Genomic DNA, 27,020 nt, shown 5'->3' on the forward strand with positions numbered 1-27,020 from the left:
GGGAATCCGACTTTGACCTGTGTATGCCTTCTTCCAGACCTGGAGCGCAGAATCCTGTGGCTTCTTTCCCCACCTACCATGTTGTTTCTCATTCCAGTCCTCTTTCTCAGAGACTTTTATTGTGTATTTAAGCCCAGCCAGTGTTTTGGGTTCTTTCTTTTTATATCCTATTTATAGTTCCTTTTGGAGTAGAGAAGGTGCTCCAAGTATGAATTTACCAAACTATCTTGAGTGGAAGCTTAATGCAAACTTTCTAAGAGTAAAAGATTTATCGAAACTCTGATAAAGCTAAAACAAGTTTTGGTTTTAAAATCTCATGCAATAAAATTACCCTTATCTTCAAAAACCTTTTACCCCAAAATAACAAAAAAATCGTATCATCAAGTCGCCTGAAATCTTCTTCACAGAGGTGCTGAACAGTGGCCGAGTTGTTGCTGTGCAGCTAGCTGCCAGGCAAACCACGTTCTAGACTAGGGCACTTTCAGAATGAAATCTCCTGCCTTTCCTGTTCTAATTTATCTTGTTAGACGCCTGTTCTCCTCCATGATTGTAGAAAATCTCACCCAGGATTGTCTGTGGCTCTCAGTCACAACTTGACATCCCTGGACCCAGTTTATAAGAGTCCAGCGGCTCACCTGCTGCATGACCCTCCTTCTCTGCAACATGGTCACCTATGTCACGTTCTAGAAGATGAACGGCACCACCACCAAGAGACATGAGCACGCTGTGGGTGAGCCCTGATGTGTGCTGTTTGTGGCACGTAGTCCTTTGATTACTCCACTCTCCTTCCTTCCAAAGTTAGAAACAGAATGAGTATATGTGCCTTCATTTTTCCTCTGCTGCCTTCACATTAGAAGATACTCATTTAATTCCACTCTTAAAGGAGAATAATCATTTATTCTAACATTACACATTTTCCCACAGATCTCTTTTATTAACACATGATCAGGATCTTTACTGCCATGATAACTTGTTATCCTTAGATAATCATAGTTAAATTGCTAAATAAATACTTAAACCTGGGAGAGGAATGCCTTGGAGATGATTTTAATTGTTGAGGATGAGGGCTGTACGTCCTGCTTTTCTTTCAGTGCCCATTCGCTGTGACCTGGTCTGAACTGCTCGTCAGCATCCAAACTGCTGTCATCCTTTTCCCCGTCAGTCTTGGGATTGGGCGGCTTTTCCTGTTGATTCAACCACAGGAACCTCTACCTCTCTTTCCTCCCATCCAGGCCTCCTGCCTCTCAGATGCTCCTTTTGAGCCTCTGTCTCTCTCACAGAGATAGATGAGGTAAGCTTGGTATCAAATTTTACAGGTAAACGTCATGCTCCCTCCCCCATGTAGTGGAAAAGGTCAGTAGAAAGGATCTCCTGCAAGGCTCCTGAGGTCCTGTTAAACTTAATAGTTTTTCTCTAATTCCTGTCCCCCGAGTCATCACTGTGCCTCTGTTTTTTTTCTCTTCATTATGGAGTGATGTGAGCACTGATGTGTGTGCAGAATGTACTACTCTGGAGGTGTTTTAGTTTTCGACGTTTGATCAAACGGTCTCTTCTTTCATCCTAGATTCTCTCATAAAACTAGTGCTGAAGCTACTGTAAGGTGACTTCTTTCTGAAAAAGGAGAGAAAGTGAAAAACTGAGGTTCTTTACACTAAGCATATGCCCAGAAGAAACAGCCTTCTTACCATCTGTAATTCCTACCGGTCCTGGGTTTAATGTAAAACTAACTTTTCTCATCTTGGTTCTACATTCAGGAATTAAAGGAAACTGTGGGATTCCTGCTCAGAAGAAATACGTACCTACTCTGAGTGTGAACAGTCTTCATGGAGTTCTTTCTTACAACATTAACCAGCTGGTGAAGCTCTTATCCAGCCTCGTCTGTTGTTACTTAGAGGGTCAAGGCCATCACCAGCGGGCAGAACCCTACTGGGCAAATGGTAAAGTTCAGTAAGTTTCCATATCTAATCTTTTATCAGCCTCCCACTCTCTTACTTTCGTATTCATTCTTACCTCTCAGCATAACCAACATGCATGGTATGACCTTCTGCTTGTTTTAATTTCCTTAAACTTCCAGTATGGAGCTGATAGCTTAGATCCCTCTGATGGCTTCTTAGACAATATATCTGGTCTTACAAAGTAAAGGATTAAGGAAAACCCACAAAAAATGTCCTCTGTCTCAGACCCCCATATTTCATCTACTTTGTCGGGGGCTATTGAAACTTGTCCTTCTTTTTCTTCTATGGAATGATGAGATTATGCGATTTATGGATTCTTGAATATAGTTTGGGCCTTCTGAGCACTTAGAGTTTACATGTACTGCAGTTCTGATGAAAAAGTGCAATTAACTTTACAAGTTTTTCGATTCTGTATCAAAGTATAGAATTTTACAAGTTGCTGTGAATTCACCAGCGTGCTCAGAGAAGACAATAATTCTGCAGGTGTTGGGTCCAGTCTCCAGTGACTGGGAAAATTTAACCTCATCATCAGTTAATGAGTTGCTGATTTCTACCAGGAATTACTATTTATTGAAATCTTCCACTTGTCCAAGTGTCAACCTGGAATGTACTTTCAGTGGTTCCTGAAAACCACCATCATTTCCACAGCTACCTGCTCAGAGTTCTGCGGAGGCTTCAATCTCACTTAGGCACACTGGGTCCCGCCCAGGCCCATCAGCCTTGTGACTTCCTAGATGCAGTCAGCCAACTGCAAGAACTCCAGGAACTGCTGGAAATGCATATTCTTCCCACAGAGCAAGGGCCATCCAGCTAATGCATAGCACCAGGCTTTCTTTATCACCTGTAATCTTCCTAAACCTGTCTCTCAGCTGTTGGCTATGAGATTATTCCTTCAACTTCTGTTCCTAAGGGACGCAGCCAGAGCCTTCCCCATCCTGAGCCCAGACGGGAAGCAGCCCATCTCTAATGGCCATAATTCACTACATAAATTAACAGGTGCACATCATGATCAGTGATCAATCGTGTCACTTCTCAAAGTCTGGGTGATTGGTCACCTGTTATCCTGTTTATGTACAGACAGCAAATTGTGTAGTTGTGTTATTTCTTTGTCTCCCAGTCATAAACTCTGTGACATTTACCATGAAATGGATAATTGAAAGAGGACCTTGGCCAACAGAGATGAAAATGCAGCAAATTAACAAAATAACACTGAAAGTGAAATTTGAATAGAATGTAAATGGAGTTATACAAGAAGCCGCTGACCATGGGAAGGTGGCCTGTGTTCAAGAAACTGTAGATACGCAGCCAGGTGAACTTAGTAAAGTCAAACTTACCAACATAAATGTAGAAATTGGTTATGAAGAAAAGGATGATGGTGTCCCAAAGGAAGTAACACTGGCAAAAAACTAACATTAAAGTGACTCTCGGAGATATTTCACAGCATTGAAAGCATAAAGGATAAGATGCTGGAAGCCAATGCAAACTTAGAACAGTATGACAGTTCACCAAAGGCACAGACAAAATGCTCTCCCCGTATCCTAAGTTATACAAGAGGAAGGCCAGCACTGTTCAAATTATTCTTGATAAATTTTCTACAAAGAAGTAACTTTACTTCTCAACGTTTCTAATATTTTAAATTACATATTAGTTTTACTACTTCTAAATTTTTCCTTGTACCTTTATAACGAACAATAAGAGATTTTAATGTTTTGACACAAATCTTTAAATGTCACAGAATGATCATAATTTTTCCCCACTGATGATTAAGATCACTTTGCACAGTTTCAGCTTGCTAGGTCATTTGTATGATCCCACACTACCATGTAAAGTAAGAATTACCTTTAATTAGGTGTGAAATGTCATGTCTGTTATTTTCAAGTGCTTCAGAAAAAGAAGCAAAACAAATACGGTGAAAAGTTAACTTTTGTATTTTCCAATTTTTATGTATGTTTTTAAATTTTAATAATAAAATGTCAGATAAAAATAACTCAATGGGGACTTCCCTGGTGGTCCAGTGGTTAAGATTCCACACTCCCAATGCAGGGGGCCTGGGTTCGATCCCTGGTCGGGGAACTAGATCCCACATGCTGCAACTAAGAGTTCACATGCCGCAGCTACGAAGCCCACATGCTGCAATTAAATATCCCGTGTGCCACAACTAAGACCCGGTGCAGCCACACAAATGAATAAACAAAATAAATAAATATTTAAAAAAATAGTAACTCAGTGGATCATATACTCACAGGTAAAATTACAAATCTTTTAGAAGGAAACATAGGTGAAAATCTTCGAAACCTTAGGCTAGGCAGAGAGTTCTTATATACATACATTACCAAAAGCACAATCCAGGAAAGAAAAAATAGGTAAATTGGACTTCATCAAAATTAAACATTTTGCTGTATGAAAGACACCTTTTTTATTGAAATGTAGTTGATTTACAATGTTGTGTTAGTTTCTGGTGTACAGCAAACGATTGAGTTATAAGTATTTGTATTCTTTTTCGTATTCTTTTCCATTATGGTTTATTAGGGAATACTGAATATCCCTGTGCTATACAGTAGGACCTTATTGTTTATTTTTTATATAGTAGTTTGTATCTACTAATCCCAAAGTCCTAATTTATCCCTTCCCCACCTCCTTTCCCCTTTGGTAGCCATAAGTTTGTTTTCTGTCTATGAGTCTGTTTACATTTTGCAGTTAAGTTCATTTGTATTATTTTTTAGATTCCACATGTAAGTGATATAATGGTATTTGTCTTTCTCTTTCTTATTTACTTCACTTAGTGTCATAATCTCTAGGTCCTTCCATGTTGCTGCAAATGGCATTGTTTCATTCTTTTTTATGGCTAAGTAGCATTCCATGGTATATATGTACCACATCTTCTTTATCCATTCATCTGTTGATGGACATTTAGGTTGTTTCCATGTCTTGGCTGTTGTAAATAGTGACACCCCTATGATATAGGGGTGCATGTATCTTTTCAAATTACAGTTTTGTCCGGATATATGCTTAGGAGTGGGATTGCTGGATCATATGGCAACTCTATTTTTAGTTTTTTGAGGAACCTCCATACTGTTCTCCATAGTGGCTGCACCAATTTACATTCCCACCAGCAGTGTAGGAGGGTTCCCTTTTCTCCACACCCTCTAGAGCATTTGTTATTTGTAGACTTTTTAATGATGGCCATTCTGAGCGGTGTGAGGTGATACCTCATTGTAGTTTTGATTTGTATTTCTCTAATAATTAACAGTGATGAGCATCTTTTCATGTGCCTGTTGGCCATCTGTATGTCTTTTTGGAAAAACGTCTATTAAGGTCTTCTGCCCAGTTTTTGATTGCGTTGTTTGTTTTTATGTTATTGAGTTGTATGAGCTGCTTGTGTATTTTGGAAATTAAGCCCTTGTCAGTTGTATCATTTGCAAATATTTTCTCCCAATCCGTAGATTGTCTTTTCATTTGATTTATGGTTTCCTTTGCTGTGCAAAAGCGTATAAGTTTGATTAAGTCCCATTTGTTTTTTGGGTTTTTTTGCTTTTATTTCTGTTTCCTTGGGAGAGTGATCTAAGAAAACATTGGTATGATTGATGTCAGAGAATGTTTTGTCTATGTTCTCTTCTAGGAGTTGTGTGGTGTCATGTTTTATTTTTAAGTCTTTAAGCCATTTTGAGCTTATTTTTGTGTGAGAGTGTGTTCTAACTCACTAATTTACATGCTACAGTCCAACTTTCCCAGCACCACTTGCTGAAGAGACTGTCTTTTCTCCATTGGATATTCTTGCCACCTTTGTGAGAGATTAATCGACCATAGGTGTGTGGGTTTATTTCTGGGCTCTCTATTCTGTTCTGTTAAGCCATATGTCTGTTTTTGTGCCAATACCATGCTGTTTTGATTACTGTAGCTTTGCAGTATTGTCTGAAGTAGAATGACTAAAATATCGATAATACTAAATGCTGGTGAGGACGCAGAGTAACTGGAAACTCTCATTCATTGGTGGTAGAAATGAAAAAATGGCATAGCCACTTTGGAAAGCAGTTTACCAGTTTCATACAGAGTTATACAGTTACCATATAACTTAGTAATTGCACTCCCAGGTGTTTACCCAAAAGAAATAAAAACCGGGACTTCCCTGGTGGTCCAGTGGTAAAGAATCTGCCTTCTAATGCCGGGGACGCGGGTTCAGTCCTTGGTCAGGGAACTAAGATTCCCACATGCCACAGGGCAGCTAAGCCCATGTGCCACAACTACTGAGCTCGTGCGCCTCAATGAGAGAGACTGCGTGCTGCAAATTACAGAGTTCATGCGCCCTGTAGCCTGTGCGCCACAACTAGAGAAGAGAAAACCCTCACGCCACAACTAGAGAGAAGCCCACTTGCCTCAACAAAGACCCGACACAGCCAAAAATAAATAAGTAAATAAATAAGTAGAAATAAAAACTTATGTTCACACAGAATGGTGTGAATATTTGTAGCAGCTTTATTCATAATTGCCAAGGATGGGACTTCCCTGGCAGTCCAGTGGTTAAGACTCTGCGCTTCCACTGCAGGGGGCACGGGTTTGATCCCTGGTCAGGGAACTAAGATCCCACATGCCACATGGTGTGGCTAATAATAATAATTGCCAAGGATGGAACCAACCCAAATGCCCATCAGCTGGTGAATGGATAAGCTGTGGTACATCCATACAGTAGACTACTCAGCAATGAAAAAGAACAAACTACTGGTACATGTAGTGACATGGATGAATCTCAGATGTATTATTGTAAGTGAAAGAAGCCAGGTCCAAAAGCATACTTTATGATTCCATTTATATGACATTCTGCAAAAAGCAAAACCTACATGGATGAAGAATCTTTCAGTGGTTCCCAGAGATGGAGGTAGTAAAAAGGGCTGATCACAAAGGGGCAGCATCAGGGAATTTTGGGGGGTGATGAAACTGTAAGGTATCTTGATTATAGTGGTGGATACTCTGTGTATTTGCCAACACATAGAATTATACACCAAAAAGAGTGTGTTTTTTTAATGTGTGTAAATACATTTTTTTAAAGCTAAAAACCTTTGTTATTACAATGGCTAAAAACTAAAAAGTTCCTCTTCACTGATCAAATAACTTAGAACAGTAAGATTCAATTTTGCTTTTAAAAATGGCAAAGGAAAACAAATGATAATACACAGTGATCCCAGGGAAAATGGGCACTTAATGCTGGTTGAGGAAAATCTGGCAGTATACAGTAAAAGCCTTCAAATTCTGCATCCCTTTGCTGAGTAAGTTTCATTTCTAAGGATCTATCCTGAGAAAATTCAGAGTGGTTTATAATAATAAAATGGCAACAATTTAAATGTTCAAAAATAGGATATTGCTTAATATAAGACAGCCATCTCTGTGTAATGGGATACCGAGCAGCCATTTAAAATGTTATAGAAAATGTAAGGATGTGGAAAACTGGTCCAGATATATTAAGACAAAAATGATTAATGGATGTATTCCAAATTTTTTAAGTTTCTTAAAAGTCTCTATTTTTGAAAATTTTTATAATAAATGTATATAAGTTTTTAAAAGTTGGAAAGTATTAAAAGAGGAACAGGAGATGGAAACCAATGTGTTAGCTTAGCCATCGGTATTGCTAAAGTGCAGTTTGGTTGAACTCATGGCCAAGTGTACTTTTTAGTAATTTCCCCTCAAATGTAATGCTTGAGACAATCCACTAGAGGGCGACTTTAGGTCTGCAGAGCAGACACACCTGGAATTGCCACATCACAATAGGGGTGTGTGGCAACGGGCCGGAAATACTACTCTTGTCCTTTGTTCTCTGAGGACTGGAGCACTTTCCTCCCCTCCAAGGAAATTTAAGGAGCGGGGGATACTTGTTTCCCCTAACAGAGGCTTAAGGTCTTACTCAATTCTAAGATTCCATGCCTGCTTCAGCAAAACTGGCACTTTCAAAAATGTTGCTTCTTCAGTCTAGCACATCAAAGTTGTTCCAAAAACAGGTGTCAGTGAACACCTTATACAGATCATCACAAATCATTTAATAGTTTAAACTTTCCTAGCCAAGCAGATTAAGGACTACAAGCAAAAATACAAAGATTAACATTATATCAACCACATCCTCATGGTTATGCAAAAATAATTATGAATTTACTTAATTCTCAGTTTTCCATAAAAATAAAGGGCCAAGTCACTGAAATGTATTAAACATACCCACCTTCACCTTTACCTAACAGCGCCACCTTCTTGGTTCCTGTAATATCTGCTCATTAAGTTTCTTCTCTGACTTTCCTGTCTAGGTGATCTTCCTCACATTGTTTCACTCACTGCTGCTGAACAGGCTGCTGTGCTTCACAAAGAGAAGGAACATCAACAGGATCTTGGCAGTCTTGGGTAATTCAAGTAGTTCTAACTAATATCTAATTTTGCAAATAGCAAATTGTATCAGAACAGTGGGCTCCTAGCCACCTCACTGGCTCAGAGGAATCTATCCATTCAGGATCTTGTCTTTGACCAGCTGTTGCACCTTCTTCCCAGCCCAAGACTAACCAGTGCGTCACCAACACTCTTTGTGATCCACCCCTCCCTAGATCTCTCAATGCTTCTACTCTTCCCTGTATTCGAGATTCCTTCCTAGTGTTTCTAGCTTTGAGCCCCAAGGGCTGGTTCCAACTGCTCGCCCTCTGTATCTGAATGCCTGCAGGTGTCTCAAATTAAACATGCCCCAAGCAGAATTGTTTGCCTGCCCCACAAATTCACTTCTTTACTCTGTTTTCTCATTTCAGTTAATAGCATCACCATTCTCTAAAAACATAATAATCCTAAATCCCACCCACCATTCAGTCACCAAACCTGAGGGAGTCTACCCTCTAAATAACTGACTAGAGCCACTCATATTACATGGATGAAACTCACAAACACAAAGATGGCTGAAAAGCAAACTGCAGAAAAATTAACACATTTTTGAACATCTTTATTGGAGTATAATTGCTTTACAATGGTGTGTTGGTTTCTGCTTTATAACAAAGTGAATCAGTTATACATATATCCCCATATCTCCTCCCTCTTGCATCTCCCTCCCTCCCACCCGCCCTATCCCACCCCTCTAGGTGGTCACAAAGCACCGAGCTGATCTCCCTGTGCTATGCGGCTGCTTCCCACTAGCTATCTATTTTACATTTGGTAGTGTATATATGTCAGTGCTACTCTCTCACTTCATCTCAGCTTACCCTTCCCCCTCCCCGTGTCCTCAAGTCCATTCTCTACGTCTGCGTCTTCATTCCCATCCTGCCCCTAGGTTCTTCATGACCATTTGTTTTGTTGTTGTTGTTGTTTTTTCTTTTTGTGGTATGCGGGCTTCCCACTGCTGTGGCCTCTCTCGTTGCGGAGCACAGTCTCCGGACGCGCAGGCTCAGCGGCCATGGCTCACGGGCCCAGCCGCTCCGCGGCACGTGGGATCTTCCCGGACCGGGGCACGAACCCGCGTTCCCTGCATCGGCAGGCGGACGCTCAACCACTGCACCACCAGGGAAGCCCGACCATTTGTTTTTTTAACACACCATTTTAATCATGCAAAACAATGCATGTCTTGCTTAGAGACATATTTTTTAATGAAGAAATGCATAGGATGATACACTCCAAAATTTAGGAGAGGATTAGCTCTCTGAAGGAAAGAAGGGATACCATCACAGAGGTACACAGCGGATTTTATCTTGGCAATCACTTATTTCTTAAACTGAGTGGTGGGCACGCTGCTAAGGGGTTGGTATCTTATTCCTTATGAGATTAAAAAGTTAGTAATCTGACTTCAAACTGCCTTCCTAGCCCTCATCTCTCCGTCTCTTGAATTGCTGTTCCCTCTACTAAAATGACTTTTTTCTTGTCCTTATCCTTGTCCATCTAAAGAATTCTTTCTGACTCAACATTCAAAACAGATGTCACATGTCACTGCCTCTGGGCCACCTTCTCTGAATTCCTCAGGGAGGTTTTTCCTTTCAGTGATCCCTCAGCATTTGGTTCTTACAGGCTGACAAGTTTTAGGTCATATTCTAACTCCCTTTCTCTCTCCGTCTTGATTTACGTGTCTCTATATTCTTCTGCTTACAGTGTGGTCTGGAGACCAGCAGCGCTGGCATCTCCTGGAACTGTCAGATATGCAGAATCTTAGGCCTCACCTCAGAAACTGCATTTTAACAAAATTCCAGGTGATCCCCTGGCACATTAAACTTTGAGAACCACCACTCTGGAACAGTGCTCCCATCGGGCGGTCCACTGACTAAAACTGTGTTTCTAGTCCAAGATAAGTACAGAAATTGAGAATAAGCATTTAGAAACTTTTAGGGCAGTTGGGCAGACTAATTTGAGGCCTATTGAATCTAATTTTCAAAATGGTTCTTGTATTTTGTAGGCCTCTGTTCTATGTCATTTTCCTAGTAATTCGTTTTTACTGTATTTTTACAAAAGTATCAGTCCCTGATGGATTGGAAATTTTTTTTTTAAGTCTTTCATGATAGTTTGGGAAGGGCTGCTTAGAGAGCTTTATTCTCTATTTCAACATTTAACAGGAGATACTCATAGAAGATGCTCAACAAATGTTGATGAATAACTACTTAATGAAATATACCCTTTTTTGGCCTATATTTGAATTTTTGACAGCAAGATGTCCTTCATCATTACCCGGTTCAAGAGATGAAAACAACCCCATCTGCGTAGCCCCAGCTATGAATGGTCCAGTTAAGCGCCCAGAAAGAACCTTGAAAGAGAAGAAATTCTTCAAGTTGACAGGAGATATTTTGGGTATGGAGAAAAAATGGTAACCTGTTGATACAGCAGCACATTTCCCATCAAGAAAAGGGGGAATGAGAATTAAATGGAAAATATAGAAGAAGGGTGGAAAACTATTTTAAAATATTCACCTCGAAAAATTCTGGATTCCCTTAAGCAAGGCTGTAAGGTGAATGGAAGGACTCCTGAACTTGGAATCTTGAGATCTAATTGTGTGTTTCAGTAAGTCACTTTCTCTACCTGCAGAATGTAATAATGAAACTTGATCTACATCGCATGGTGGAGGGAAAATGAATATGCTTTGAAAAATAGATGTCCTGGGAATTCCCTGGTGGTCCAGTGGTTAGGACTCCGCGCTTCCACGGCAGGGGGCACGGGTTCGATCCCTGATGGGGGAACTAAGATCCCACATGTCACGCAGCATGGCCAAAAAAAAACTGCTGTCCTGTAAGTGCAAGGTAACTGGTTCAACACGTCTAGTGTTTGGGTTATTGGATTCTCTGGACCAAAGAAGACAAATTCTGTTTTTATCATGCCTTCCCTTCTTGTGAACACAGACAATCTATAGATAACTGGGGAGGGGAAGGGGAGGAGATGAAAGGAGTGGTCTGGGGGGACATTTAGACCTAAGAACTAAAATACAACACTTGTGTGAGATTTTATGTATCTTATTTTTAAGTAAAATTTCTGATCAGTGGCAGAATAATTCTGGGAAGGATATATGTAGATATCTATAGATATATAGAGAGATATTGCTAAGAGCCAAATGCTTTTGCTTATCTGTTTGCAATTATTAGGTTGAACCATATCAAATTGCCAACTTTTGACTGTTTTTGACCTGTAAAAGTCGGTCAGCTTAGGAAAAAATGAAGAAAAACATAGAGGATTTCTAAGCTAACTACTCACCTGTGATTTTCTCTTCTAAAACTAGTACAAATACTCTTCCTTATCCTGTTGATGACTGCAGTCTACTCAGCACACAACTCCAACAGATTTTACCTCCGTCAAGCTATCCACAAGAGCTTTCCTTACCGCTTCTCAGAGATCAAACTTCTTAAGCATTTCTACCCCTGGGCCAGTAGCACCGTCCTTCCTAACCTGTACAGGGATTACAGAGGTAAGAACACAGTCCTGGGGCCCAGCCCTGCAAATGTGGGGTGCAGTTGGTTTTCCAAACACCCCTGCAGGAACCCATTAGAACACTGGAGAAAGGTCCGCTGGCTTTTTCAAAATGACTGCACCTCTGTGGGCACCCAAAGGTCCACTCCCAGGGCCCCATCTAAGCAGGTTCAGGTGTATGTCTGTTCACCCAAGGGTGATCAGGCCCATGAAGGCTGATTCCCACTGATGAGTTTCACAAGAGGCTGATAAACAAAATTGAGACTTTATTCACTAACAACATGAAAAGTAATTGGAGTGATCCCTGGGACTGGTTGCCTCCTTGTGAAGGAGGGAACCACATGTAGCTGAGAAGTTTGTTTTATAAGCACAAAACCACGAAAACAGTGTAACCAGAAAGATCTCCACACCAGATGATATTTTGATATATTGCCTGATGTGCAGTCTTTCCCAAGTCTGTGATGTGTCTGTGTAACTTTTCTTGGTTATCCAGTTCAGTTCCACGAATATGTAGTGAACACGTAGTATGCTGGGAACTGTCCTAGGAGCTAATAAAATGATGGACATTACATGGTTTGTACCCTCAAAGAACCTCACCATCAAGAGGAGTTAGTATGGGGACTTCCCTGGTGGCACAGTGGTTGAGAATCCAGCTGCCAATGCAGGGGACACAGGTTCAAGCCCTGGTCCGGGAAGACCCCACATGCCGCGGAGTTAACTAAGCCCATGCGCCACAACTACTGAGCCTGTGCTCTAGAGCCTGCGAGCCACAACTACTGAGCCCACGTGCCACAACTACTGAAGCCTGTGCGCCTAGAGCCTGTGCTTCACAACAAGAGAAGCCACTGCAATGAGAAGCCCGTGCACCGCTACGAAGAGTAGCCTCCGCTCACCACAGCTAAAGAAAGCCCACGCGCAGCAACGAAGACCCAAACGCAGTCAAAAAACAAAGAAAAAAAAAGAGGAGTTAGTATGAATGCTTGGTTTTTTTTAGATAATTTTTTATTTTTATTTTTTTCATTTGGCTGCATCGGGTCTTAGTTGCAGCACGCAGGATCTTTTCATTGCAGTGCATGGGCTCTTCATTGCGAAGCGCAGGCTTCTCTCTAGTTGTGGCGCGCAGGCTCAGTAGTTGCCACGCTCAGGCTTAGTTGCCCCACGGCATGTGGGATTTTCGTTCTCTGACCAGGGATCGAACCCACGTCCCTTGCATTGGAAGATGGATTCTTAACCACTCACCCACCAGGGAAGTCCCAGTATGAATGCTTCTTGTTCAGTATCTTTCACCAGTTACCAACACCTTGCCATATTATAACTTTATATCTTATTAAGCTGTATTCTGGAAATTGTTACATTCATTAATCTCAGGATTGGTGGCTTTCTGTTGGGATTTGGAACATCTCCTAGGTTCCTGAAAAAAATCTGAATGATATGTTCATCTCAGCAAACATGTATAGTCGTTTTTTTAAAATTAATTTTTATTGGAGTATAGTTGATTTACAATGTTGTGTTTCTGCTGTACAGCAAAGTGAATCAGTTATACATATATCCACTCTTTTTTAGAATCTATTCCCATATAGGTCATTACAGAGTACTGAGTTCCCCGTGCTATATAGCAGGTTCTTATTAGTTATCTATTTTATATATAATAGTGTGTATATACAATCCCAATCTTCCAATTTATCCTTCCCCCACTTTCCCCCTTGGTAAGCATAAGTTTGTTTTCTACATCTGTATGATCTTTTCTTAAACGTGTACTTGTTGCATTTAAGAGTTTTAACAGATGGCAACTTCTGTACCTTGCGTGTTGATTCTTTCTAGTTGAGTTTTAAATGGTGACAGTTCTAGGTTGAGGGCATATTCTGTTTGCAGTCAGTAACTGTCTATACTGACTTAAATAAAAAGTGAATCAGACCCTGGGTGGCTAAGGCTAGTGCCATCACAATAGACATGTTCTCCTCTTAGACTCCTTTGCTTTACAGTATAGTGTTGTGGTCCAAAGGCGCAGACTCAGAAGGCTGCCCAGACTGCCCAGGTTCACATCCTTGCTCTCCACTTACCAGCAGTGTGTTCTTGGGTAAATTACTCAACCTCCTGTGCCTCAGTTTCCCCATCTGTACAATGGGGATAATCTTAGGACCTACACTGTAAGATAGATGTGAAGATTAAAACCTTAGTAGATCTAAGTGCTTAGAACAGTGTCGGGCACATACTGTTCGGTCGATGGGTGTTAGCTATTGTTATTAACTGGGGCAGTTGGAGCTCTGGTTGTACTAGAACCACAGAGTTTACATGAGTTACCTGGACATACTAAGGAAGAGCAGCAGCAATCTGCAGATGTAGATAATGAAACAGAATTAGGTAGATATGGGGTAAACAGCAGTAAAAATTGTAACTAACATTTTTTAACTCTTCAACTGCTAAAAAATTTTCGCTTTCAGAATTGATGCAGCCCGGTCCCATTAGTCCACTTGTTTTCAGGAATATTGAAGCCCAAGCCATTCATGGCAGATAATCTGTATCCTGTAAATAAATCTGTATCCTATAAAAACAGAACTTTCCTAAATAGCCTAGTCCAATGTTGAAACACATTTAGGGAAGAATTTTTTTTGTAGGATTTAATTAAAATTCCTCTTGCAGCAATTTAAACTTTATCTCTTTTGACTTTCTTCTGAGGTGAAAAAACACTAATCACAATTCTAGAATTGCACAGTTTTTATTTAAGAAATATAAAGTAAGGCCATCTTTGAAGGTTAAGTCACCCTTTACCTTTCTCTTTTATCTTCTGCAGGACCCTAGGTCCTTTAATAACCTACTGCAAACCTCTCCCTGCCAAATTTTGTAACATAATCTTTTTCTTTCATGTTAAAACATTTTTCATAATTAAAACATGAATATGTAGAAAATCCATATGTACCATGATGTATATTGTGCAACTCTCCTTTATCCCCTGATCCCCCTTCTCTCTTTCCTAGAGGCAACTACATTCCCAATTGATTATACAGACATACCTCACTTTACTGCATTTCACCTTACTGCACTTCGCAGATACTGCATGTTTTCTTTAACAAACTGAAGATGTGGCAGCCCTGTGTCAAGCAAATTCATTGGCGCCACTTCTCCAACAGCATTTGCTCACTTCGTGTCTCTGTGTCACATTTTGGTAACTCTCGAAATATTTCAAACTTTTTCATTATTATATTTGTTAGGGTGACTTGTGATCAGTGATCTTGGATGTTACTATTGCTAAAAGAAGGCTCAGGTGATGATTAGCATTTTTTAGCAATAAAGTATTTTTAATTTAGGTGTATGTACATTGTTTAGACATAATGGTATTGTACACTTAATAGACTATAATACAATGTAAACATAACTTTTTTTTTTTTTTTTTTGGCCACACCGCACGGCCTGTACGATCTTAGTTCCCCAACCAGGGATTGAACCCGGGCCCCAGCAGTGAAAGCGCCAAGTCCTACCTAACCCCTGGATAGCCAAGGAATTCCCTAAACGTAACTTTTATATGCACTGGGAAACCAAAAAATTCATGTGACTTGCTTTATTGCAGTGGTCTAGAACCAAACCCATAGTATCTCCAAGGTATACTTGTAAATTCTTTCAGAGGTAATCTATACATTTGCAAATACATTAGATGATAAATAGCAGCATACTATACACATTGTCATGCCTTTTTGCCTTTTCCCCTCAATTTGCCTGGAGATTGTTCCATCAGCATATATAAAGCTGTCCCTTTTTATGTTTTATTCATTTACTATATAGTATGCCACTGCGTGGATGTACCATAAGTTTTATGACCAGTTCCCTATTAATAGACATTTAGATTGTTTCCACTGTTATACTGTTAACAATAATACTACCATTTATACCCTTTTACATGTAATTTCACTCATGTGCAAATATATCTGTAAGATAAGTACCTTGAAAAGACTTGCTAAAAATGTATATCCATTTTTCATTTAGAAAGATATTGCCAAATTGTTCTCCTCAATTGTACCAATTAATGTTCCCATGAGCAATGTATTAGATCTGCCCACATCGCCAACAGTTCAGTGAACATTGGTGTTTTCATACAATACAGGTAACTCTGAAATATACAAAAGGTTTGCAACTGCACTCATGAGAAAATGCAAGTTTAAACTAAGGAACCATTTTTCACCTCTCATATGGACAAAACTTGCCTCTGCTCTTGCCCTTCTTCATTCCATCTTCCCCATATTATTTTTTTACAACATAGATGTGTTTTGTCCCTGTTCAAAACCTCCCAATGGATTCCATCATACTTAAAATAAAAGCCCAAACCCTTTCTAAAGTTTACTCTAGGGCCTTCCCTGTCCAGAGCTGTAGCTACATCTGTTACTTCTCCTACCCTCATTCTGACCCTCATTCACTCTAATTCAGCCACACAAGCTTCTGTGCTCTCCTTAAACACAATGCACATGCCTTGGAACTTGCTGTTGCCCTGACTGACGTTTGCACTGGGAGCTCCAAACTTTATTAGGGTCTTTCTCATAAGCCACCTCCTCTTAGAAACCTCTAATCATCCTGTAAATAAATAACACTGCTCCCTCCTCACAGAACACTCTCTATCCCCTCTTCCTACTCAGTTTATTCTTTTTTTAATTAATTTTTTATTTATTCATTCATTTTTGGCTGCGTTGGGTCTTCGTTGCTGTGCGTGGGCTTTCCCTAGTTGCGGTGAGTGGGGCCAACTCTTCTTCATTGTGGTGCGCGGGCTTCTCACTGCGGTGGCTTCTCTTGTTGCCGGAGCACGGGCTCTAGGCGCGCAGGCTTCAGTAGTTGTAGCATGCGGGCTTAGTTGCTCCGCGGCTCAGTTTTCTTCATAGCACAATTATTACCTGAATATTGTTTGGTTATTGCCTGTCTCCCTCCCTCCTCAAATGTGAATGCTCTGTGGACAGGGACTCTTGTCCACTGCTGTGTTCCCAGCACCTAGAACAGGACCTGGTGTATGTGAGCACTCAATACATACTGATTGAGAGAAAGAATGAATCAATGTCATTCTATAATTTTTGCCCATTTTCATTGGGCTGCTTGGTTTTGTTTGCTTGTTTTGATAAATGGGAGCTTTTTATGTATTAAGAGCTCGTTCAGTTGTAGAGATTTAGATATTTATACAGAAACAAAATAAGGATTTATAAAAATTAATTTAGGGAATTGGTAGCTTATGATGTTCTATCTGGGAGTGTGGTATGCTTTTTCTATTCTCATCTGCATTTGTATCCCTCAGTAATATTAAATTCTCTTCATATAAATCTTGCACATCTCTTGTTAGGCTTATCTTTTGTGGTCTATTGTGAATGAGATTTTATTTCACTATAGTTTCTAAGTAAATATTGTTTGAATATATGAAGGCTATTGATTTTATTATATTTAGTACCCAGCCAGCTTGCTTAAATTTTTGTTAAGTAATAGTTTTTAGGTTCTCTTTTCTCCCCAGCTTTATTGAGGTACAATGGAGAAATTAAAATTGTATATATTTAAGGTACAATGTGATGTTTTGATATATGAATAAATTGTGAAATGTTTACCACAATCAAACTAATTAACATATCCATCACCTCACACGGTTACATGTTTTGTTTTTAGTGTGATAAGAACTCTTATTCTCTAAGCAAATTTCAAGTATACAATATATTACTATTAACTATAATCTATAAACTATAATCATGCTATACATTAGATCTCCAGGACTTACTGATTTTAAAACTAAAAGTTTGTATACTCTGACTGACATCCACCCATCCCCCTCCCCACCCCAGCCCCTGGTAACCACCATTCTACCCTCTGGTTCTGTAAGTTCGACTTTTAAAAATTGCACTTACAAGAGATCATACATGTTTCTCTGTTTGGCTTATTTCGTATCTTCACTTTCGTGAATCCTGCTATCAACATGGGAGTGCAGATATCTCTTCAACATGCTGATTTCATTTCCTTTCAATATATAGCCAGTAGTAGGATTACTGGATCATCTAGTAGCTCTATTTTTAATTTTTTGAGGAACCTCCATGCTGTTTTCCATAATGGCTGTACCAACTTACATTCCCACCAACAGGGCTCTCCAAACCCTCACCAACATTTGTTATTTCTTGTCTTCTTAATAGCCATGCTAACAGTCGTGAGGTGATATCACATTGCAGATTCAGTTTGTTATTTCCTTGATGATTAGTGATTTTCACATATACCTGTTGGTCATTTGTATTTCTTTAGAAAAATGTGTATTCAGGTCCTTTGCCCATTTTTTAATCAGGATGATTTTTTTTTGGTATTGAGTTGTATGAGTTCTTTATGGATTTTGGATTTTAACCCCTTATCAGATATATAGTTTGCAAATATTTTCTCCCACTTCATAGGCTGCCTTTTGTTTATTGTTTCCTTTGCTGCACAGAAACTTTTTAGTTTGAGGTAGTCCCACTTGTTATAGCTTTTGTTGCCTGTGCATTTAGCGTCATATCCAAAAAACTGCCAAGACCAGTGTCAAGAAGCTTCTTCTATTTTCTCATAGGAATTTTGCAGTTTCAGGTCTAAGGTTTAAGTTGTTAATCCATTTGATTTTTTTGAATATGGCAAAATAAAAGTGTCCAACTGCATTCTTTTGCATGTGGAAATCCAGTTTTCCTAGCATTATTTGTTGAAGAGACTAGCCCCATTGTGTATTCTTGGCACCCTTGTCATAGATTAGTTGGCCGAATCTATGGGTGTGGGTTTAATTGCGGGTTCTCTATTCAGTTCCATTGTTCTATGTATCTGTTTTTATCCCAATATCATAGTATTTTGATTACTATAGTTTTGCAATATAGTTTGAAATCAGGAAGTGTGATGCTTCCAGCTTTGTTCATCTTTCTCAAGATTATTTTGGCTATTCATGGTATTTTTGTGGTTCCATACAAATTTTAGGATTTTCTCTATTTCTGGGGAAAATGCCACTGGAATTTTGACAGAGACTGCATTGAATCTGTAGATCACTTTGTGTAGTATGGACATTTAAACAATATTAACTCTTCCAATCCATGAATGTGGGAAATCTTCCCATTTGTCTTTTTCATATCTTTCATCAATCTCTTATAGTTTTCATTGAACAGATTTTTCACCTCGGTTAAATTTATTCCGAAGTGTATTATTCTTTTTGATGTTATTGTAAATGAGACTTTTTTTAATTCCTTTTTCAGCTAGTTGTTAGTATAACAAAATGCAACTGATTTTTGTATTTTGATTTTTTATTCTGTAGCGTTACTGAATTCATTTTTTTTACAAGGTTTTTGGTGGAGTCTTTAGGGTTTCTATATATAAGACCATGTCATCTGCAAAGACAGTTTTCCTTCCTCCTTTCTTATTTGGATGCCTTTTATTTATTTTTCTTACCTAACATCTCTGGCTAGGACTTCCAGTACTGTGTTGAATAGATGTGGTGAGAGTTGGCATCCTTGTCTTGTTCCTGATCTTAGAGGAAGAGCTTGTAGCTTTTCACAATTGAGTATGATGTTAGCTGTGAGCTTGACATATATGGCCTTTATTATGTTGAAGTACATTCCTTCTTGCCTAATTTGTTGAGAGTTTTTATCATTAAAGGTTGTTAAATTTTGTTGAATGCTCTTTCTGCATCTGTTGAGATGTCTTTTTTTTTAACATCTTTATTGGAGTATAATTGCTTTACAATGGTGTGTTAGTTTCTGCTTTATAACAAAGTGAATCAGTTATACATATACATATGTTCCCATATCTCTTCCCTCTTGCATCTCCCTCCCTCCCACGCTCCCTATCCCACCCCTCTAGGTGGTCACAAAGCACCAAGCTGATCTCCCTGTGCTATGCGGCTGCTTCCCACTAGCTATCTATTTTATGTTTGGTAGTGTATATATGTCCATGCCACTCTCTCACTTTGTCACAGCTTACCCTTCCCCCTCCCCATATCAAGTCCATTCTCTAGTAGGTCTGTGTCTTTATTCCCATCTTACCCCTAGGTTCTTCATGACCATTTTTTTTTTCTTAGATTCCATATATATGTGTTAGTATACGGTATTTTTCTTTCTGACTTACTTCACTCTGTATGACAGACTCTAGGTCCATCCACCTCACTACAAATAACTCAATTTCGTTTCGTTTTATGGCTGAGTAATATTCCATTGTATATATGTACAATGGAGATGTTTTTAATCCTTCATTCTTTTAATATGGTGTATCACATTTACTGACTTACATGGGATCTTAGTTTCCTGACCAGGGATCGAACCCACAGCCCCCTGCAGTGGAAAATACAGAGTCCTAACCACTGGACCACCAGGGAAGTCCGAGAATTTAAAAGTTTAAATGTTTGATAGAATTCACCCATGAAGCTATCTGGTCCTGGGCTTTTCTTTGTTGAGAGGTTTTTGATTACTGCTTCAGTCTCCTTACTTATACTTCATATGTTCAGTTTTTCTGTTTATTCATTATTCAGTTGTATGTTTCTAGCAATTTATCCATTTTTTCTAGGTTATCCAGTTTGTTGGCGTGTAATTATTCCTAGTAGTCTCTTATGATCCTTTGTATTTTTGTGGTATCAGTTATAATGTCTCCTCTTTCGTTTATGTAATTTTATTTATTAGAATCCTTTTTCTTTTCTTGGTTAGTCTAGCTAAAGGCTTGTCACTTTTGTTCAAAAAAGCTAACTTTTTTTTCTGTTGTCTTTCTAGTCGCTATTTCTGCTCTAATCTTTATTACTTCATTTCTTCTTGTAACTTTAGGCTCAGTTATTAGTTCCTTGAGCAGCAAAGCTAGGTTTTTTATTTGAGATTTTTATTAATGTAAGCATTTATTGCTATAAACTTCCCTCTTAGAATTGCTTTTGCTGCATCTAGCGTCTGTCTTTTCCTAAGTGCTGTCGTCTTGGAATCACATTGCTTCCCTTAGAAAAGGTCACTAAATGGAAAACCATCAGTTCAAGTTGGCAATGAGTTTTGGAGAAGACAGTGGAGCTGGTTTTAGTTGTGTAGGCCCATAGTTAACTAGCAGTATGATAAACTCAAGACATTTGTTTCATCTCTAAAATGGGGATAACATTTAGTTCACAGGATGAACTATATGGAAGTCAAATTTATATGAAAACACTGTAATTACAGAAGAATTCTATGTAGTTTTTAGGCATAGCAATTTGAATGGCCACTAAGGAGCTTCCTTAATTTCTATTCCATTGTTTCTACCTTGACCTCACCATTATCAAGCACCTCAGGACCCAAAGAAGTGCAGTCCCCTTTACTGCTCTCCACCCCCATCTGACAGTTCTCTCTTTTCCAGTTTAACCTGCTGTTTGGATGGAGCATCTCTGACTACCAAACTTGTCTCAGTTCAGCAGTGACTGTTGTTGGTCTCCTGATGGGAATCTCTCATCACAAGGAGGTAAAAACCCTATTCCTGGTTTCCCTGCAGAATTCTATTTGGTTTAATATATCAAACAAGGGGAGAATTGCTTATAAAAGCAGCCCCTACTGTACCACTGCATACTGGAAAAGGGAGAAACTTAGTTCCTTTGCCATTATTTTATGGTATTACCTATAGATACTGTATAGCTTTTGAGTGGCTGTTACCTTCAGAAATCCTTCCTTTCCTAAGCACATAGTCCCACCTTTCTCACTTCTTCTATCCTTAATCTTACTGCCAAAGACACTGGGCCTGAACTTGTGTTCTCACACCTGGCCAGATTAACATGATTGCTGCTGCTTTCTCAACGGCCTTTTGAAGGGTACAATTGGAAGTGACTTAAAAAAGAAAAATTAGGGAGGTACAAGTCCAGAAAGAACTGCAGTTATTTCTGTTTATAAATACTAATTTCAGAGAGGCTGTTATTTTCTCCCAGGAACTACCTACACAAATCCCTTTCTACTCAACATAAAAAATAAAGTAGGAAACCCAGGTGAGGTTTTGGGTCCCAAACACTAGCACATATAGATTTGATAAGAAAAAAACTGCAATTCAAATTAGTGAAACTGGCAAGATTTTCATCAAAGCTCATCATTCTGATACTCTAGAAATCAAAGGTTACTAATTAAAATGGGTAAATTAACATAGTTTCTAACGTGGAAAGTTACCACCACCTTCCTAAAATCTAAGAAAGATTAACGTAACTGCTATTTTGGGTGGACTGTTTTGTTGTGGTTCCAGCCGCAATCACTAGGGAATGAAGTCCTCACCCCTGGAACACTTTATATACTAAAGCTCTTAAAGAAATAACAATCATAATAAACTTTTGCTGACACCTACTTTTTGACTTAAAAGGGAAAATGGAGTATACTTACTGGGAATAGTCTTGCATCACAAACTCAGCGTTTGCCCAAACTGTTTGGTTTACCTGGAGTTATGATTAAGCTCTTTTAAAATAAGTAGATATAAGCTGGCAGCCATTATAGTATCTCTGTCACAGAGATTTCCATCACAATAGTATTTATTGCAAGTATTCATCCTCTAAGTTGTTGGGTGTTTTTTTTTTTAAAACAGTGCCCAGTGGCAATAATGAATGAGCCAATACCAAAGGAAAATAATCATTTTTAAAAGGAACACCTAAATTAAAGAATTTGGAAACCAAATTTTACTGGAAACCATTCTAGTAAGAGAAAGATCTCTTTGTACTGAAAAGGCAAGAATGGCAAAACTCAGTAATTATACTTTTAAAGATAACGATTAAAAAAAATCTAGAAAAAGCATTAAAAGCCAGTTTTCTATGGCTAACCTTTTAAACTGTATTGAAATGCTCCTATGTTCAGAGTAGAAAGTGCTTGGAACGGCAGAGACAGTTTTCATTATCACTGCTGGTATCTATGTATTCTTTCAACACACTTTTGCTATTCCTTGAAGCTTCCATGTTTAGAAATATTTTCCAGAATTGCCAACAACTCACAAGGGCTTTGAGTCACTTATAATTCCATTACAACTCACCTGTTTTCTTCTTGTGAAAGCCCTGAAGGCACAATTATTTACACTCTTAGAGTCAGTCACTCTTGCTTTTCTGTCCACTCAAAAGTATTTTCCTTTTTAATATTTTTGCTTTTCTAGTTTCCACCAGACATAAGTGTTTCCTTACGTGAATATATCCCAAATGTTAGCATATATCTTACATTTTTAAAGTAGATATTAAACTCTCAGTGTTTAAACTCGAAATGTCCTATTGTCTTTTCAGGTTATTGCTTTAAACCCAGTCCTGGGCTCCTTTCTTATACTCCTAACCAGTGTCGTTTTGATGGTATTTGTGATCATTAACCTTTTTGTTTCTGCCATTTTAATGACCTTTGGTAAAGAAAGAAAGTCCTTTAAGGTAAGTAACTCTGACTCAGTAATTGAAATATAAACCGTATCATGATTTTATCACTGGAAAAGCTCAATTTTAGCTGCTCTTAAGATTACAGACTGACATAACGCACAGTATCAGCATACTCCCTTTATTAGTCTCCACAGCTCTGCCAACCATTTTCCTAGGAAACCCAATTTACCAAAAGTACATTATGTTCTATATCCACTGTCCTATAAATAGCTGACCCTCCACTGTTAAGTAGCAGAAACACTCCAAGGCCTGACAGTAAACCATTAAAGGAAACAGTATCTTTACACTTTATATCTACTTTTTTAAAAATAATATCTTTGGTACTTTTTTCCTCCACCATTAGCAGCAATTTCGATTTCCTTGCTTTTCTCTTTTTGTCTTCCAACAGACTCAGAAAGAAGCTGCACTGATGGATATGCTGCTACTGAAGCTCTCAAGTTTGTTAGGAATACAGCAACACCAGAACACATATAAGTAAGCAAACGGCTGTAACAGCAATGGCCACTGACAAATGAAGTTTCAAAAGATTAATCCTGTTACCTCTTCGCTTGGCTTATTCCTTCTTAGTATATTAATACTGCTATTTGCATGGTGTACTTTAGAAAATTATAGATGTTTATAATATACTTAGTTAATTTTGTTAGTCAGTGAAGAATCAAAATCCCCTTAGCTGCAGATTCTTATGTTTATGGAACTTGGCACTATCAGAGGGTTAACACTGCAAGAGTGGTGCAGGATAAACCAGCTCTGCTGCCAAACAAACACCAAGTAATATCATTCATGTTCCAGGATGACTATGGGAAACATGAGTCAGAAGTAAGCTCACTGCAACTTTAATTAAAGATACAAGCATGAGATCTGGCTAAGGGGGAGCCCTGTACAGAGAAGTAACCAAGCCAACTCACAGGTAACAATCTGGGCTTAAATACTGAGATCGAAATGGGCCCCTTACTCCCCAGGCATCCTACCCAGGGAGCCAATAAGGTCTGGCTTGTGCCCAGTATGGGTCACTTGCTTAAATACTCTCCACTAAAATCCTGACCCTCGTCATTTGACCAAAACAATGGAGAAAGCGGGGCACAGAATTTTTAACTTTATTAGCAGCTACTGAGCCATGACATACAAATCAATCAAAAACATTAAAGTTGCTTGAAACAAGTGTGTACAGATACACCACACAGAAGCCGAAGTCGTATCTTCCGATCCCAAATCCATCCTTGTGGGGAAGGATGGCCTTAGCAAGGGGGCAAAACAGTAAGAGTCTCATCCGTCAAGGGAAGGAGCAAAACACCTACAGCCACATGGGCACCAAAAATTTATCTGAGATCAGTTTTTAAAGGTTCTCTTGATCATAACGTTTTCAAATGAAAACAGGAACCCCTCTTCACCTGTAGGCTTTCCAGCTCACTACTCAAGAGACTTGAATATTTCTATTAAGGCTACTGGAAGCCCACCTTAGCCTTGAATGGTGACTTTTGCCCAGTATGTGGCCAGCAATGCAATCCAACAGAACATGCCATGGGGAAAAACAGGAATTATATACAGTGCTGCCCTCTATTAAAAGGGAAACACAGCACTCAAAATAAAGCAAAAGGCCACAGAGGGCTCCCTGAGAATCCAGTAGAACTAAGAGAGGCCTTCAACTTTCCAAAGTTTGCAACTGGATCCAGGTGGAACAGTGCCCTGCAGCAAGGAGTAGTGTGTACGTCAATGAGAAGACCCAGCTTCTAAGAACTGTTACAATGGCTTCCTGAGCCATTTTCTCTCTCCCATTCATCTTAGAGCGAGAAAATAGACAACTTGGCCTTGAATCTCACTCACCACCAATCCCTCTGTACGGAGGGCTTTGTTTCTAAGTCTAGAACCTCAGCACAGAGCTGAGACACTTCATGAAGTACTCTCCTCCACCATCCGGCCATCTTTGACAGCTCTCCCCTTCTCACTCCCCTGTGGAGAGATGGTGGGACAGGAAGGAGAGAAATGGGATCACACTGACAGGAAATGGACAAGCAAGGCTGCCAGGAGCCAGCTGCTCCAACCTCACAATCTCCAGTTGTTAGTCTCTCAGGAACAATGGAGAACCGGAAAGCAGCAGAGTGTGTCAGAGCAGGAAGAGAGCCCAGAGGAAGAGTGTACTCAGTGACGGTTAACAGATGAAGCAGAATTTCATGGAGATTCTTTGTTACAAGGAGAAATTGCTCAGTCTCATTTCCCAGAACTTGGACCTTGCCTGGTTTAGGAAGCCTATGTTTTCTTTTTCAGCTCTTCAAATCTCCGGGAAAGATCATCAAAGTCAATGTCTTCAGAGGCTGAGGTGTTGGCACCAGCAGATGCAGTTGGTAGTGTGTCTGGCACAGATGGCAATTCTGGCAGTACAAAGTTGTCATAGGTATCCACGGGTCTGGAAGGGGGCTTTGCAGAAGCTTCTGGCTTGGGTCCAGGACCTAATTAAATTACAGTAAGGAGCACAGTGTTAAAAATGCCAGTGGCTCAGATCCTCAAACCCCACAATCCCCCCTGGCAGAAACAATAAAATAATCAAAATACTGGAGAAAACATTGTTTTTTAAAAAATAATTCTAAAGGTCAATAAAAATTTTCAGACAATTAACAGCTACATTTTCTAATTATGGTTGAATATGTTTTACTTTCCTACAGTGAGAAAAAAGTTTAAGGGAAAGTCAAAGTGTGGTGCATGGGGCTTAGGTACACAGCATTCATTTCAATGGACTGTCCCCTTTCACAAAGGTCTACTCCCATAATAAGAAAGTCCAAGAAATGGTACTAGAATTCTATTGGGATGAGCTACTCTTTAAGGCTTATGGGAAAAAAATTTTATATGGAATGTTAACATCCATACCGTTTGATGTAATAGAATGTGATCTGTATTTCTAGTCTTCCGTTTTGTATCTTACAAGTTAAAATCATCGCCCTCTCTACCTACTGTATGTTTCCATTTGTATCTAAGTTCTAGAACAGGCAACCTAAACCATAGTTTTAGGAAATAAGAACAGTGCTTGCCTCTGGGATGGAACTGACTAGAAAGGAACACAAGGTAACTTTTCTGGGGTGATAGAAATGTTTTGTATCTTTACTGAGGTGGTGGTTACATAATGCATGTGTGTGGAGACACATCAAAACTCATCACAATATACACTTCTGTGTATTTTTTGTATGTAAATTATACCTCAATGAAACTGTCCCAATTTTAAAAAATATTCCCCTCTGGGTTTCTGAAGTGCTGGTAGTGTTTTAATTTTTCAGTGAATGGCTACATGAGCATGCTTGCTTTGTGAAAAGTCACTGAGCTATACACTTATGATTTATGTCTGTTTCCCCCTCTTTAATGCCCAAATTTAAAAACAATTTTGGTATTTCCAGGCACAGTGGAAATGGAAGCAGCAGGAACATACCGAACTTGAGGATGACTGAAAACTGCAAGGTGAAAAAGAATAATGATACCACTACCAGAAACAGAAACTTGGGAGATTCTTTGGAGCCACGAAAGATCTTTTCTTTTTGGAAGTGGGAAATCCTGAGTTCTATTTCCACCATACTGCATTTGGGGAGAGAACGTGGCATGTAGGTAGAATGCCACCATCATAAAAACAATCTGAGGGAGGAACAGAGATGAGAAAACAGCAAAGGGTTCAGTACTGAGAAACTCTCAAGAGGGTTTCTGACTCACCAATGATCTGTGCAGAAGAGACATTCTTATCAGCATTAATGTCATCAACCTGAAACACAAAGATCATGACCAAAGGAGAAAGCAATGGCATCACTGGTGAAAGTAATGGTATAAGCCCATGTGTGTTGCAAAAGCTAAGCTGCTCAGCAAAAGCAACAGAAACT

At 39.2% G+C, this 27,020-nt stretch overlaps 2 protein-coding genes across 8 annotated transcripts in view; one reads left to right on the forward strand and one right to left on the reverse strand.

Annotated features, from left to right (window-relative positions):
• Nucleotides 1-23,814, forward strand: part of PKD1L3 (polycystin 1 like 3, transient receptor potential channel interacting) — a 55,116-nt gene extending 31,302 nt beyond the window's left edge. The window contains 14 exon segments of the mRNA XM_067718410.1: nucleotides 528-726; nucleotides 1,092-1,316; nucleotides 1,755-1,801; nucleotides 1,803-1,830; nucleotides 1,832-1,937; nucleotides 2,573-2,764; nucleotides 3,835-3,899; nucleotides 8,240-8,333; nucleotides 10,596-10,736; nucleotides 11,656-11,841; nucleotides 14,100-14,215; nucleotides 21,138-21,254; nucleotides 23,029-23,163; nucleotides 23,564-23,814. Coding sequence (XP_067574511.1) covers nucleotides 528-726; nucleotides 1,092-1,316; nucleotides 1,755-1,801; nucleotides 1,803-1,830; nucleotides 1,832-1,937; nucleotides 2,573-2,764; nucleotides 3,835-3,899; nucleotides 8,240-8,333; nucleotides 10,596-10,736; nucleotides 11,656-11,841; nucleotides 14,100-14,215; nucleotides 21,138-21,254; nucleotides 23,029-23,163; nucleotides 23,564-23,647 — 1,735 coding nt within the window. The 3' untranslated portion in view covers nucleotides 23,648-23,814.
• Nucleotides 23,815-24,249: 435 nt separating this feature from the next.
• IST1 (IST1 factor associated with ESCRT-III) overlaps nucleotides 24,250-27,020 on the reverse strand; it is a 31,084-nt gene continuing 28,313 nt past the window's right edge. For all 7 annotated transcript variants that reach the window (XM_067719630.1, XM_067719629.1, XM_067719623.1 and 4 more), the window contains 2 exons: nucleotides 26,857-26,905; nucleotides 24,250-25,613 (listed from right to left, as the gene is read on the reverse strand). In XM_067719630.1, the coding sequence (XP_067575731.1) occupies nucleotides 25,414-25,613; nucleotides 26,857-26,905 (249 nt within the window). In that variant the 3' untranslated portion in view covers nucleotides 24,250-25,413. The remainder of the gene's footprint in view (nucleotides 25,614-26,856; nucleotides 26,906-27,020) is intronic.

The sequence above is a fragment of the Pseudorca crassidens genome, chromosome 20 (assembly GCF_039906515.1).
Source record: "Pseudorca crassidens isolate mPseCra1 chromosome 20, mPseCra1.hap1, whole genome shotgun sequence".
NCBI lineage: Eukaryota > Metazoa > Chordata > Mammalia > Artiodactyla > Delphinidae > Pseudorca > Pseudorca crassidens.